At 45.5% G+C, this 14,886-nt stretch overlaps 1 protein-coding gene across 1 annotated transcript; it reads left to right on the forward strand.

Annotated features, from left to right (window-relative positions):
- On the forward strand, positions 1–2,012 carry MOCS3 (molybdenum cofactor synthesis 3). Its single transcript, XM_059408008.1, has one exon. The coding sequence runs from the start codon at positions 35–37 to the stop codon at positions 1,409–1,411; it is 1,377 nt and encodes a 458-aa protein (XP_059263991.1). The 5' UTR covers positions 1–34; the 3' UTR covers positions 1,412–2,012.
- The last annotated feature ends 12,874 nt before the right edge of the window (positions 2,013–14,886 follow it).

Genomic DNA, 14,886 nt, shown 5'->3' on the forward strand with positions numbered 1-14,886 from the left:
AACGCCTTTTAAGACAACTTCCGAGAGTGGCGCGATGGGGTCCAGCGAGGAGGTGCTCGCCTTGCAGGCTGAAGTTGCCCGGCGGGAGGAAGAGCTGAGTTCTCTGAAGCAGAGGCTGGCGGCGGCTCTTTTGGCGGAGCAGGAACCAGAGCGGCTGGTTCCGGTGTCGCCCCTGCCGCCGAAGGCCGCCCTGTCTCGGGATGAGATTTTGCGTTATAGCCGGCAGCTAGTGCTGCCTGAGCTGGGCGTGCACGGACAGCTGCGCTTGGCCACCGCGTCCGTGCTCATCGTGGGCTGCGGTGGGCTCGGCTGCCCGCTGGCGCAGTACCTGGCGGCGGCCGGCGTGGGCCGCCTTGGCCTTGTGGACTACGACGTAGTGGAAGCGAGCAATTTGGCCCGCCAGGTGCTGCATGGCGAGGCCTTGGCCGGGCAAGCCAAGGTCTTCTCGGCCGCCGCCTCGCTGCGCCGCCTCAATTCTGCGGTGGAGTGCGTGCCCTACGCTCAGGCGCTTACGGCAGCCACCGCGCTGGACTTAATCCGCCGCTATGACGTGGTGGCCGACTGCTCTGACAACGTGCCCACTCGCTACCTGGTTAATGACGCGTGTGTGCTAGCCGGCCGACCTCTCGTGTCGGCCAGCGCCCTGCGCTTTGAAGGCCAAATCACAGTGTACCACTATGACGGCGGGCCTTGCTATCGCTGCATATTCCCCCAACCACCTCCAGCGGAGACGGTGACCAGCTGCGCGGATGGCGGGGTGCTCGGTGTCGTAACCGGGGTCCTGGGCTGTTTGCAGGCGTTGGAAGTGTTGAAGATCGTAGCAGGTCTGGGTCCGTCTTACAGTCGCAGCTTGTTGATCTTTGATGCCCTCCGAGGACAGTTTCGTTGTATTCGGCTTCGGAGCCGCAGGCCTGATTGTGCAGCTTGCGGCGAGCGGCCCACTGTGACAGACCTGGAGGACTACGAAGCCTTCTGTGGCTCCTCAGCCACTGAGAAGTGCCGCTCTCTGCACTTGCTGAGCCCAGAGGAGCGAGTTTCGGTCACCGACTATAAGCGCCTTCTGGATTCAGGCTCCCCCCACCTGTTGCTGGACGTCAGGCCTCAAGTGGAGGTGGACATCTGTCGTTTGCCTCATGCCTTACACATCCCTTTGAAACATTTGGAACGGAGGGATGCCGAGAGCTTAGAACTCCTAGGAGAAGCAATCCGGGAAGGGAAGCAGGGCACACAGGAAGGGGCGGCTTTCCCAGTTTATGTGATTTGCAAACTGGGCAATGACTCCCAGAAAGCCGTGAAGGTCCTGCAGTCCTTGACAGCGGTTCAGGAGTTAGAATCTTCAACCATTCAGGATGTTGTAGGGGGCCTCATGGCCTGGGCTGCCAAAATCGATGGAACATTTCCGCAGTACTGAGGTGGATGGGAGATCCTGACCTGAGGCAGATGTGGACTGCCATAGTACCCAAAAGATACATTTATTTGCGGTTTTTCCAGGAATGTATGGGAGAGACTGGGATTGTCCCAAAACTGACTACATTGGACCCCTTTTTGTAAGGGGCTTTTTTGTTGTAATGCATTGGATGCTTTTCTTATTAATGGGTTGTAATACTGTTTCTGAGAACTGTCTTGTGTTTCCAGCACTTGGAAGATGCCTTGAACATGTGAATTACAGTGTTAAGTGACAGGATTCTGTGTTTTGACTGATCATTTCTCTGTTCTGCTTTTTTCCCACCTCCCCCAATCAAAAAATACTTTAAATTGTCTATTTTAATGCTTGGAAAGCTGTAGTAAACTTAGTCTCCCTGAATTGATCACAGATGATATACTTGAGGTCAATTTATTGTTTGCCAAGACATTGTTTGGGTCTTCAATTTCAAATGATAGAATATGTTCCACAGAAATGTTTAAAATATAAATTATTTTAATTATCTGGGAAAGGGTCATTCTGTTGAATATTTGAATTAATATCAAAGTGAGATATTTAGTAAAATAAAGGAAACCACCTTTGTAGTCTGTCAGTTTCTCTTATAAATTGCTGATTTTAAAAAATTGCAGTTTTGTACACACTGTGTACTGTGGTTTGGCTTGCTTTGGAATCTTCAAGCCCAGGTCCCAAACTTCTGCCCTCTCCTGCCCTTTATTCCTTACCCAATGTGTTATTATTATTTTTTTTTCCTTGCTCTACTGGCCAAGTATACCAAATACAGCATTGAATTAAAGTGGCATAGTGAGCATTGTTATTTCCTTCACAATCTCAGGTGAAAAACTGACTATTTGACCAATATGACTTGTTGTTGCTTTACAGTAGCTATTACCTTTTATCAGATTAAAGAAAATTTCCTTCCTTTTATAATTTGCTAAGTTTTCGTTGAATTCATTTGATGAATGCTTTTGCATTATCATGTGCTGCTTTTTTCTCTTTGGTTAATGCAGTGGGTGACATTGATTCTCTTTGGTGGCAACACACACACACAGACACACAATTTCCCCTCTCAGTAATTACCAAGTGTCCAATATAGTATTGTCAACCACATGCACATGGTGTACAACAGATTCCAGAATCCCGTGTCCTGCATGGCTGAAACTTGACACCCACCAAACCACTCCCCATTTCTCCCCTTCAGTTTGCCTCTTCTATTTTGATTTAATCTATTTTACTCCCATATTTTTGAGTAGTACAAAATGTAGGTGTTTTTATGTTTATGGATTAGACAACGTTTTCATGAAATGGCAGGTTTGCATAACTTCTATACAAAACGAAAAGCAAAGATTTGGTCGATAATCGGGGCAAGTTGAAGAATGCCTACCCCCAAGAGGGCCTCTGCCCAATCCAGCTGATTGTTGCGTCCAGATCTATAATTCTCAGAAATCACAGATGTAAATGTGAAATCTTTGTATCTTGGCTACAATTTTTTTAAGTTCAGCGGCTTGTGGACTACACAAAACCCTTGCAGGTCAGATTTCCTCGGTTTGTAACCTCTGATAGAGACTCCCTTTTTTTTTTTTTTTTTATCATAAAAGAGTGGTATTATTTAACAATCAAATTCAAAATTAGGATAGTCCTCACCTAACTGTGAAACACTGTAACCCATGTTTTGAATGGGCACGCCTCAACCTTTGTTGTAAAGACGGAGCAGGTTTCTTGTGACTGTTTTTCCCAAGGAGTTGTGGAACTAAATGATCGAGACCAGTGAGTAAAGATGGCTGGCCTGTGGCTTACCGTCTTACTTCCAGGACAAAAACTGCTCCGGATTCATACCAAGAAATAAAGTGGACAGATAAGGGAGCTATTTCCTATTCTAAGGACTGGTATCCTAAAGTTGAACAGTTGGTAGTTCCTGCAAACTTGGTTCTCAGTAGGACAGGCAACAGAAGATGACTCTGACCGCTTAAGTGGGAAAGGGGCTTATTAAAGTGAGATGAGGTGCTTCCAAGAAATTTGGAGACAGCCTTAAAGCTGTAATTCCTGTAATTCCAAGAGTGATTCCCCAAACCACGCACAGAACTGACCTCAGAAAACTTTCTATGCTATGCTGCCCCATCTAGCCCTCAAGGAAACTGCTAGCATAGCCTCACTGTTCTCCCAGGAAGCCCAGCACGTCAGTCACGGCTCAGGGGACAGAAATCAGAATTGCTTTACATCGATTGCTCTTCTGAATCTGCCTTCTGAGGTGTGTCTGGTAGGGAGAGCCTAGTCTCAGTCCCTCCATCCTCGCTACAAGAGTCTTGCCATCTACAGTCGGGAGACAGAACCCAATCTGGCTTTTTCTCAAACTAGTGAAAGATTTTTTTCAAAAGTTGGGCTGTTAACGTGACCAGTATCTGTTACAACAGGATCCAGATTCTTTTATTCTTTGGAACTTTGTTCTCTCTGGGGATGGTGACCAGTTTTTCTACATTCAGATGGGATTTTTTTTTTTTAAAGATTTTATTTATTTGACAGAGAGAAATCACAAGTAGATGGAGAGGCAGGCAGAGAGAGAGAGAGAGGGAAGCAGGCTCCCTGCTGAGCAGAGAGCCCGATGCGGGACTCGATCCCAGGACCCTGAGATCATGACCTGAGCCGAAGGCAGCGGCCTAACCCACTGAGCCACCCAGGCACCCCTCAGATGGGATTTTTAACTCAATACTTTTTCCTTTTTATTTAGCAAACATCAAGTGCACGAGTTACTATTCTTAACTCTGGGATAAAGATGAAGAAGAGATTTTCTATTTCAGACTTTACATGAAAATGAAAGGAGACAAATCAACAAATCAGTGTTTTTTTTTTTTTTCATAAAAAAAAAAGAAACATATATTGGGGTGGAGATCTATTTTGGATAGATTAATTAGAGGAAAGCTCCTTGCTGAAGGGTTGATGTGAAACCCAGAACCTAATGGGTGATAAGGAGCCAACTCGATTTGGGAGAACCTCCCTGATTGGGAGGAAAGCAAGTGGAAAGACCCTGAGGCAAATAAACTTATAAGTTTATAAGTTCGAGAAACTGAAGAGGCAAGTGGGTTGTGGACAGTTGAGGCAAGTGGAGCAAGGTGAGGTTTATGAAGATTGGGAACACATCAAGAATAGGTTGTAGACCAGAAGTTTGGTTTTTATTCCAAGTAAAATAATAGCTAACATTTACTGGGTACTTACTATGTGATTAGGAACTTGAACCCAGATGGGGGTTCAGAGAGCCTGTGTTCTAAGCAATACGCTATACTGACTCCCAGTGGGAACTTTGTACTTGTTTTACACGGTTTCACTTTTGAAAAACAATCCATGCCCTAAGCATCAGGTTGGAAAGAGCTTGGGTTTCAGACGCAGAAGAAATGTGCTCCGACTCACTTGGCTTGCAGGCTTCTCTCTAGGGAAGGAAACCCAGATTGAAATCCCTGGGAGCCCTCTGACACCAATGTGTTACCTAGGTAATGTCCAGTTAATAATGAGTCACTTTGGTCAAGGAAATTGAGAAATAAGTTCTCAACGTGAGCCACAGCTGGTAAATAGAAGTGTTACCAAGGAAGGGGGTCAAAAAAGGGCAGGAAGTCTCCTGAGACTGTTCCTGTGGGAGAGGAGCAATTTTTTTTTCCAAGAGTGTTTATTTTTAATTAGCTGCTCCCTCTCACAGCAGCAGAGGGGCCCCTCAGAGCCTGAATTCAGGTACGCAGCCCCGTTTGCTCTACCCAGGGGAAATTTTCTTTGCTTTTATAGGTTGTATCTTAGGATTCCATATGTAACATGAGGTAGCCCTATCCGGGTTAAGAATAAAATCTCATCATTTGAAATCATGCACCCGCCTTCAGATTCAGGATAATCCTGGAGTCAGTATGGAATATTAGGAAAGCAATGTTGCAGGGGTGGTTAAGTGTTTTGCAAACAAAATGGGTTAATTCATGCTTTCCATGTACTATAATCTCTGAGGCACTCAGGATGTGAGAGAAAAGCTAATGAAACCAGCCCAGAATTGGGGTGATAAACAGGATATCATTTACTGTGAAATTCGATGTAGTGGTACTGATTCTGGCTTTTAATCATTGCAGAAAATCTGCGTGTAAGTGGACCCACACAGTTCAAACCCATGTTGCTCAATGGTCAGCTGTACACATAGACTGTGTCTTCCTTCCCACTCCTAAGTATTCTCAGTTCCTTCCCCCAGAGACCATCTCTGTAAGCAGCCTTGGTGTGTTCCTACAAAACACCTTTTTGTGCCTATACTTTTTAAATACAAAGGGTAGTTACACTGTTTCTATGTTTTTTTTTTAAAAGATTTTATTTATTTATTTGAGAGACAGAGACAGAGAGAGCATGAGAGGGAGAAGCAGGCTCCCTTCTGAGCAGGGAGCCCAACACGGGGCTGGATCCCAGGATCCTAAGATCATGATCTGAGCAGAAGGCAGATACTTAATGGACTGAGCCACCCAGGGCCCCCTGTATACTTTGTTTTTTGTTTATTTTTTTCTTTAGAGAGAGAGTGAGCACACCTGGGAAGGGAAGAGGCAGAAGGAGAGGGAGAGAGAGAATCTCAGGCAGGCTCCATGTCCAGCACAGAGCCCAACACAGGGCTCAATCTGACAACACGAGATCAAGACCTGAGCCAAAATCAAGAATCAGATGCTCAACCAACTGAGCAACCCAGGGGCCCCTGTACTTTGTTTTTTTAAAAAGGTATTTATATGTTGGCCACTTTGTTCTCTTCTGACATAGACCAGCCTCATGCTGTTTATCCAACACTTAGAACACCATCATATATGTGCCCTGGAATTTCTTTAACCAGTTCCCCCACTGAAGGACGTTCAGGATTTTTTTTTTTTAAGATTTTGATTATTTATTTGACAGAATTCACAAGTAGGCAGAGAGAGGCAGAGAGAGAGAGAGAGAGAGAGTGGGTGAAGTGAAGTGAAAGCCTGCTTTGCTGAGCAGGGAGCTTGATGTGGGGCTCGATCCCAGGACCCTGAGATCACGACCCGAACTGAAAGCAGAGGCTTAACCCACTGAGCCACCCAGGCACCCTATTTCAGGATATTTATAGTCTTTCTGCTATTAGTAATAGTGCTTCCAAGAATATCTTGATATCTGTATCTTTGTACAAATACATTTTACAAATAATCAAGAGCTTACTATGTACTTCAGAATCTGTGAATGTGATCTTGTATATGGAAATGGAGTCTTGCCAGATGGCACTAACTTAAGGATCCTGGGATGAAATTATGCCAGATAGATGTTGGGACCTAAGTCCTTTGACTGTGTCCTTAGAAGAGCAGAGGGAGGGAGATGTGAGACACAGAGGCACAGGGAGGGGCGGTCCATGTGGAGGGGAGCTAGAGACTGGCATCATCCCGCCACAGGACAAAGAACACTGAGTCTCTGGCAGCCACCAGAAGCTGGGACACAGGCCTGGAACAGGTTCTCCGTCAGAGCCTCCGGTGGGAACCTGCCCTGCCCACACCTTGCAATGCATTTTGGGCCTCCAGAGCTACAAGGATAAAATCTGTTTTTAAAACCACTGACATTGGGCGCCCGGGTGGCTCAGTTGGTTAAGCGACTGCCTTCTGCTCAGGTCATGATCCCGGAGTGTCTGGATCAAGTCCAGCATCGGGCTCCCGGATCAGCAGGGAGCCTGCTTCTCCCTCTCTGCTCCTGCCGTCTCTCACTATCTCTGTCTCTCTCCCTCTCTCCAACAAATAAATGAACAGATCTTCAAAAACCCACTCAATTCATGATAACTGGTTACATCCATCCTAGGAAACTGATGGAAACTCCATCCAAGCTGTTTCATTGCTGAGTGGGCTCCACCGCACCCATGGAACAGCGGCTCATTTAATCCTTCATCGGGTTATTTCCAGTCTGGGGACGGTAAGGCAGAAAGCCGCTATGAATATAAATAGATTTATTTTTTAAAATAAATTTTGCTTTCATTTTTCAAGATAAAGCCCCAGTCATATTTCTTCCCCTCCACTATTGACTCCGGAATGTGGGTCTCCCTTTTAAGCAGACTTGCTATCAACAGCCCTTTCCTGGAGCTAGCCATGCTCGCCCAGCCAGGCCCTGCTGTCTTTAGCTCATCTGACTCTAAGAATTGCAACCTTGGGGCCCCAGATTTTTGGATGTGGGGGGGGGGCACAAACTAAACTGGCCAGAATTAATGTGAAGTGAAAGCCTGCTTTGGATGAGCAGAATTTAGAAATTCAGCACCAGGACTCTCGCCTCTGCCCTGTCTTCTTCCATCGGGGATTGACTGCTCAGTCCGGCTGACAGGACATATGGAGGGCCACGCGAAAGACCTACAGACCACACAGAGTACACTTGCTGCTCGACACGCATGAGGAGTTTGGAAGAATGTTCCGGCAGCCTTGGGAGGGAAGGCTATTGAATAGAGCAACTTAAGCGGGTTGGCTGAGGTTATATTTCCCTTCTGTTCCTCAGCCAGGAGAGGCGGCAGGGCCTCCATTCAGTTTCTGTCTTGCTCCTTGTCTTCTTTAAAAAAAAAAAATTTTTTTTTTAGCACTTTCTCTGTGTCAGCACTGAGGTAACAGCAATAAATAAGGCAGACATACTTTTCACTCCCAAAGCTCATGTTGTGGTGGGAGAGAAGCACTAAAAAAACAAAACAAAACAGAAACCTCCCAAAAAACAAACAAACAAACAAAACCGTAGGCACATAACTAGAACCAGCCACATAATTTACGGGGCCCTTATTCAAACACGGCTGAGACTTTCCTGACAGAGACGGCAGAGCCTAAGACTGGGTGGGACCGTGTGACCGCACCTGCGGCTGGCCTGGAGCACAATGACTGCGTATGGGCTCTTTGGTGACATCACAGCTGGGGACTGGCACCCAGGGAATAGAGGTCACGGCTGCTTCTTAACATCCTATCCGGCTCAGGACAGACTCACAGCAAAAATTTATCTGACCCCAAATTTCGGTCGTGTCAAGGTTGAGAAATCCTGCTTCAGTCAATAGCAGTTTTAATATGTACCAGGAAAACAAAAGCAAAAACAAAACAGAAGCCCAAACTCAGATGGTTCTATGAATACATATAGCCTAGGGACCTGCTGTAATCTGGGGAAGGCTTCTTGGGAGAAAGACCCTTTAAATTGAGACACAAAGAATGGGTTTGAGTTAGCCAAGCTCCAGAGGAGAGGAGATGGCAGCAGCTGAGGTGGTAAGGGTGTGTGTGTGTGTGTGTGTGTGTGTGAATTCCTAGCATCATTTTCATCCCTACGGAGGTTCAAATCCAAACAAGAAAAAGAGATGGGATTTAGGTAGACAAAAGTGACATTTCCATCTTTATAACTCAAAAAGCTTCTTGAGGACCATGCTAAGGTGTGACCACACTTGCTAATCTGCTGTTCTGGCCATGCCCTTATCTTGCCAACAGCATCTTCCCCTCCAAGGGACAAATCTGCTCTGCTGTCACCAGAGCACCCTCCCCTCCTCCACCACACCAATCTCAGAAGGAGGAGATAGGAAGGGGCCAAGGCATATATGCCAGTATTCTGCCCCCCTGCCCCTCTGCCTCTCACCAGCTGGGTCAGTCCTTCCCCCTCCCTGGCACCAAGGGCGTGAGAGGGTAAGTGAAGATCAAGGGAAGACAGACTGAAATCTCTGTGCGCAGTGTTCTCCACCGTGGTGGAGTACAAATACCTGGAGACCCTTGAAAAGCCCTGTTGCTGGGGCAGCATTCGAGCCCAGTGAAGCCAGAATTTAAGGGGGGCAGGCATTGATTTTTTTTTTTTTTAATGCTCCCTTCCCAGGGTTGTCAGAAAAACTACAGGATGCCCAGTTAACTTTCAGATAAGCAACACATACATTTTTTTTTTTTTTTTTTGGCACAGAGAGAGCACATAAGCCAGGAGAGCATCAGAGGGAGAAGGACAAGCAGGCTCCTGACATGGGGCTCCATCCCAGGACCCCAGGATCATGAGCTGAGCTGAGGGCAGATGCTTCGCCGACTGAGCCACCCAGGTACCCCAACACACAACATTTTTTTAGTTCAGGTATATCCCAAAGATTGCATGTGACAGACTTAGAATACAAATGCATGTGTTGTTCATTGAAATGCAAAGTTAAGTAGGTGTCTTGTATTTTTATTTGCTAAATCTGGCAACCCTGTGATCCCAGAGGTTTCCACCTGTAGCCAAGTTTGAGCCCCCTGAACCAAGGAAGCAGGAAGCATGGGGAATCATTGTCCTCCTACATTTTCCTGCTTTTGGTTCTGTTGACCCATTAAAAGTAACTATCAAGTCTGTGGGCAACCAGGGTTGGGCTGTCTGCATGGGAGGGATAATAGTTTCTCTGACCAGTCCTGCCTTCTTGAACCCCAATATCAGTTAGTGCTCCTAGAGGATCCTCCTGGACTGGCTGGGTCAGCAGTGGACTGGGAAAAGCATGGTCTTTACTTGAAAACCACACAAAGCCTACTCAGCAGTCCTCACTGAAAATGAATTCCCTATTTATTTTCCTATCTCAAATTATGTCCAGCTTTGTTATCCAGTGTAGCTCATTGAGGGTTCAGTAATGAGATTATATATACTCCCAGAATACAAGCCAGCAGTATGCTCCCCCACATTTGAAGATAAAGTCTTTATTATATTCCCTGGGATGAATGAAATGTCCATAGATTCCTTGTAACTCAAAGTGCAAATAAATTGAAGTCCAAAGGAATTAAGGACTGAGCTCCAACCCACTTGCCTTATAAGTTGTAAGACCAAGGCAATTAGGTTCCAAATTCATGTTCCCTAGTTTCTTCCTTGGCTCAGTCTCAGCCATGGGGGGTCACATTACTATGGCAGGTAGAGTGGGGGATGCTTCAGGACCCGAGGTCTGGGCTGTTTCCTCCTGAACAGGTGTAGTTCCCGAAGGATCTCAGAGGTAGAAATAGTCTCCCGGGGCCCTTGTTTCAAGGTCTGAAAGAGGGAAAGTGAAACCAGCACCTCTTCAAGCAAAATGATCGTGCCACAGCCCACCTGTTGGCCTCACCCAGGCCTACATTATTATTGCTAATGGCAAGGGCAAAAAACACCAGCTTTCTCAGGATGCAATGCAGGCAGGCTGAATTTCCACACACCCACAGCTAGTAAACATAAATCCAGTTGGAAAGAGAATCAGAAAGCTTGTTCTGTAAAGGGCCAGAAAGTCAACATTTTTGGCTTTGCAAGATATGTGGTCTCCTTTGCAGAGGCTCAGCTTGGCCATTGCAGTGCGAATAAAAGTAGCTACAGACAGTATTCAGCCAAAGGGTAAGACTGTGTTGCAATAAAACTTTATTTACAAAACTAGGTGATGGGCCGTAATCTACCAATCCCTTGATGGGGAGGAATCTCCCACCGAGAAGTTACTCTTGGCACTAGCCGTTTATCTTATCTGAAGGAAGATCCATTAGCTCATGTGATTCCTTCCTCTGAGAGTAGCCCTTAAGATGTTTCTAACTTTTTTTTTTTTTTTTTTTGCCAAGTTTTAAGATATGAGGATCTTATTTGAGGTCTTTTCCTTCCTACTTAGGATAATCATTTACAGCAAATAATGATTTGGTTCAGGTCACTGTGTCCAGCACAGGCCTAAGTGCCTTACACTTATTTACTTATCCGATTTTCATGAGAACTCATTAGGCAGATTCTGTTATGACTCCAGTTTTACTGGGGAGGAAACTACAATAGGGAGCAGTTAGATAACTGGGTCCAAGACTATGCAACTAGAAGGTAACGTTAAAGACAGGATTTGAATCCACACGGTCGGAGCTGGTCTAAAGCCTCTTTGTTTGCTTCTCCTTTGAGCCTTGTGTTTCCAGTGCCCTTATGGGAAGCAGGAATGGGTTTTTGGTGAGAATCTATGTCAAGGTCTGGCTTTTTGTTCACAACAGAATATTCTAGTCTGCTGCTTCCCCCCCCCCCCCTGCAGAGGTGGTCTACATTCTGCTGATGGGGCTTTTTAATTTGGGGGAGAGTGTCCTGGTGCCTTTGGCAGTTAGGGCTGCCCATGAATCTCTTCTCAGAATATCCAATTGGCTTCCCTTGTAAGTCTCTGAATGGCTTACAGTGAAACACAGTTAAATTTTTATAGAAACAAACTTGTGAGGTGGAATATTTGTGCTTCTTGTGTTCTTGTGTTACTGATGCATTGAATAACGACCTGATGGCAAGGTCAATCACCCTACCTCTGAGCAGAAGCAGTATTTTGAAATACTTGCAACAACTGTAATGCATTATAAAAATATCCATGATTTCTATTGGTCTGTTTGTACTGCTAATCTGCTGGTCCTGAAACATAGCGTGTTGATTAATGGTTAATGAGAATAAAGATTGTTTTTTTCTTCCCATTCCAAGTTCAGGTATACCTTAGGTGTGTCTAGAAATCTATGGACCCAGTTAGTCTAAGAACTCCTTCTCCCGGTTTGCATTTCTCCTCCTGGTCTCATCCTAAAGGAAAGGATCATTTAGAGTTTTAATGGTTTAACTCAGGGATCAGCAAACATTTTTGGTAAAGTATCAGACATTAAGCATTTTTGGCTTTGCAGGCCAAACGACCTTTGTCCCAAGTAAGCCCCTCTGCAGCTGTAACACCAGAGCAGCCAGAAACAGGGCGCCTGGGTGGCTCAGTTGTTAAAGTGTCTGCCTTGGGCTCAGGCCCTGGTCTCAGGGTCCTGGGATCAACCCTTGCCTTGGGCCCTCTGCTCGGTGGGGAGCCTGCTTCTCCCTCTCCCTCTGCCTGCTGCTCTGCCTGCTTGTGCTCTTTCTCTCTGTCAAATGAATAAACAAAAAAATCTTAAAAAAAAAAAAAAAAGGCAGCCAGCAACAGTATGTAAATGAATGCATGTAGCTGGGTTGAAATAAAACTTTAGCCATGGACCTTGGGATCTGAACTTCATATAATTTTATGTGACATGAAATATTATTTTCCTTTTGATTTATATTTTCAACCATTAAAAAAAAAATGTAAAACGCATTGTGGGTTGCAGGCCAGGTAAGAACTGGATTTGGCCTGCGGGTCACGGTTGGCCACCCCCTCCCAGCCCCTCCGTTAACTGGTCTCTCAAGCCCCCGCCTTTTCCCTTTCTGCCGCCGGCAAAGTGAGCACTGTGGGTTAAACCCATGGATTGGTTTTCTTTGCTTTCCCTCTGCTTTCTGGCCCTGTCATTTGTTTTTCTTCCATATTCTTCTGCTGGGGTTTCTTCATTCTTTGTGGGATTTCCCAGAGGGAGACTTACGACGTTAATTCTAGGTCTGCCCAGGGCATCCACAGTTAAACAAGTCTTGTCCCCTTTTCTTCCTGGACGTGAGCTCTCTTCCCTGGGACACCTTCTCCTTTCAGACTGACTTCTGTACCAGTCTTAGCTTGGTCTCTGATTCCTCTTTAGTGTGTCTCATCCTAGCTGAAGTCATCCCCCCCCCCTGTTTTTTTTTCCTTTTTAAGATTTAGTCATTCATTGGTGGGGAAGGGCAGAGGGAAAGGGAGAGAGAGAACCTCCAGAAAACTCCCCACTGAGCAAAAGGCCCAACTGGGAGCTCGATCCCGTGACCCCGAGATCACAGCCTGAGCCGAAATCAAGAGCGGGACAGCTAACTGACTGAGCCATCCAGGCGACTGAATAAGATTTTCAAGCCTGTTTTTCCTTTGGACACAGGCAAGTCCTGGGTCCTCACCTAAATCCCTGTTACCTTGAAACTCACCCAATAAAAATTTTGATTGTTTTACTAGGATGTTTTCTTTTCGAATATGAACCACTTGGTCTAGCTGTTCCTCCCTTCAAGCGGTGAGTCCCTCCTCATTCTTAATTTGGAGTCTCTCTCTTTGCAGCTTTAAAGGTTTCCCATATCTTATCTCCATATCCGATGGCTGCTCTAGGCTGTCCAGATCAGGCCTTACTACCTCTGGTAGGCTTCTTTGGTTCCTAGTAGTAATCAGAGCTTTTCCTCTCTTCAGATAGCCCTGTAGGATATGGTAGACCTGACTGTAGTCCCTTTCCCTTTAAGATCATGGGGGGCACCTGGGTAGCTTAGTCAGTTAAGCACTTGACTCTTGATTTTGGCTCAAGTCACGAGACTGAGCCTTGTGTTGGGGTCCATGCTGAGCGTGGAGCCTGCTTAGGATCCTCTCGCTCCCTCTCCTTCTGCCCCTCCCCCCAACTCACTCTCTCTCTCTCTAAAAAAAAGAAAAAGTTAGCCCTTCATTTCCCATTGCTTCTTCATTTTCGTCTGTCTGTCTTCTTAGATGTTGACATTTATCTCTAGGGAAAGATCTTATTTCATCCTTGGCTTAGTGAGCTATATACCCTCTTCTTTTATTAACTTTTTGGTGGAACACTTCAATCACAAGAGAGGACAGAATAGTAAAATGAAGCCCCATGCTCCTCTCTCCCAACAAGTTAGCTCACGAGCAACCCACCTTCTCTTGCCTTTCACAGCTCGAAGGGAACCCAAACATGGTTGCTTCTATGGTTTTCTATTGCCACATGACAAATCACCACGGACTTGGCAGCTTCAGACTTAGGACACACACTTAGGATCTCCTAGTTTCCCCGGGTTGGGAGTCTGGGTTGGGGTCCCCTGACTGTTCCAGTCAGAATCTCACCAGCCTGAAGTCAAGATCTTAGTCAGGATGCTCATGTGGGGCTTGAAGTGCTCTTTGAAGGTCACTGGTTCTCGGCGAAATTCATTTCCTTGAAGCTGTGGTACTGAGGCACTTGTTTTCTTTCTGCTGGACATTCCAGCCATGTGGCTCCCACAGACCCTTCACGACATGGCTATTGGCTTGATGCCAGGCCAGCGGGAGCACCTTTCTCTAACTTACTCTGTCTCTGACCTCCACATATAGGTTAAAGAGCTCATCTGATTAGGTCGGGCCCAATCAAGGTAACCTCCCTTTTGGTGGTAACTTCAGCTGGTTAGGAAGCATGTTTATAATTGCAACAATCTCTTCGGCTTCTAAGGTGACATATGGTGGGAGCTATAATTCTTGTATCACAGATCTCACCTATACTCACATGTATGAGAGATTGGAGATCGTCTTTGAATTCTGCTGACCAAACTATTTCATTCATATTTTTAAAAATAAGGACTTAAAAAGAAGCAATAACCACAATACCATTATTGTATCTTAAAAATAATAAATCTAATTATGACTGGATATTAATTGGATAGTAATATCATTGGATATCCAATAAATATTCAAATTTCCAATTGTCTCATAAATATTAGTATTAAAAAAAGTTGAATGAAGATTTAAATAATGTTTACATATTCCAACTGGTTGCTATATGTCTTCAGTATCTTCTAATCTATAGACTTCTTTAAAAAAAAAAAAAGATTTTATTTATTTATTTGACAGAGAGAGATCACAAGTAGGCAGAGAGCCAGGCAGAGAGAGAGGGGGGAAGCAGGCTCCCTGCTGAGCAGAGAGCCTGGATGTGGGG

Source organism: Mustela nigripes, chromosome 7, assembly GCF_022355385.1.
Source record: "Mustela nigripes isolate SB6536 chromosome 7, MUSNIG.SB6536, whole genome shotgun sequence".
In the NCBI taxonomy this organism is placed as follows: domain Eukaryota; kingdom Metazoa; phylum Chordata; class Mammalia; order Carnivora; family Mustelidae; genus Mustela; species Mustela nigripes.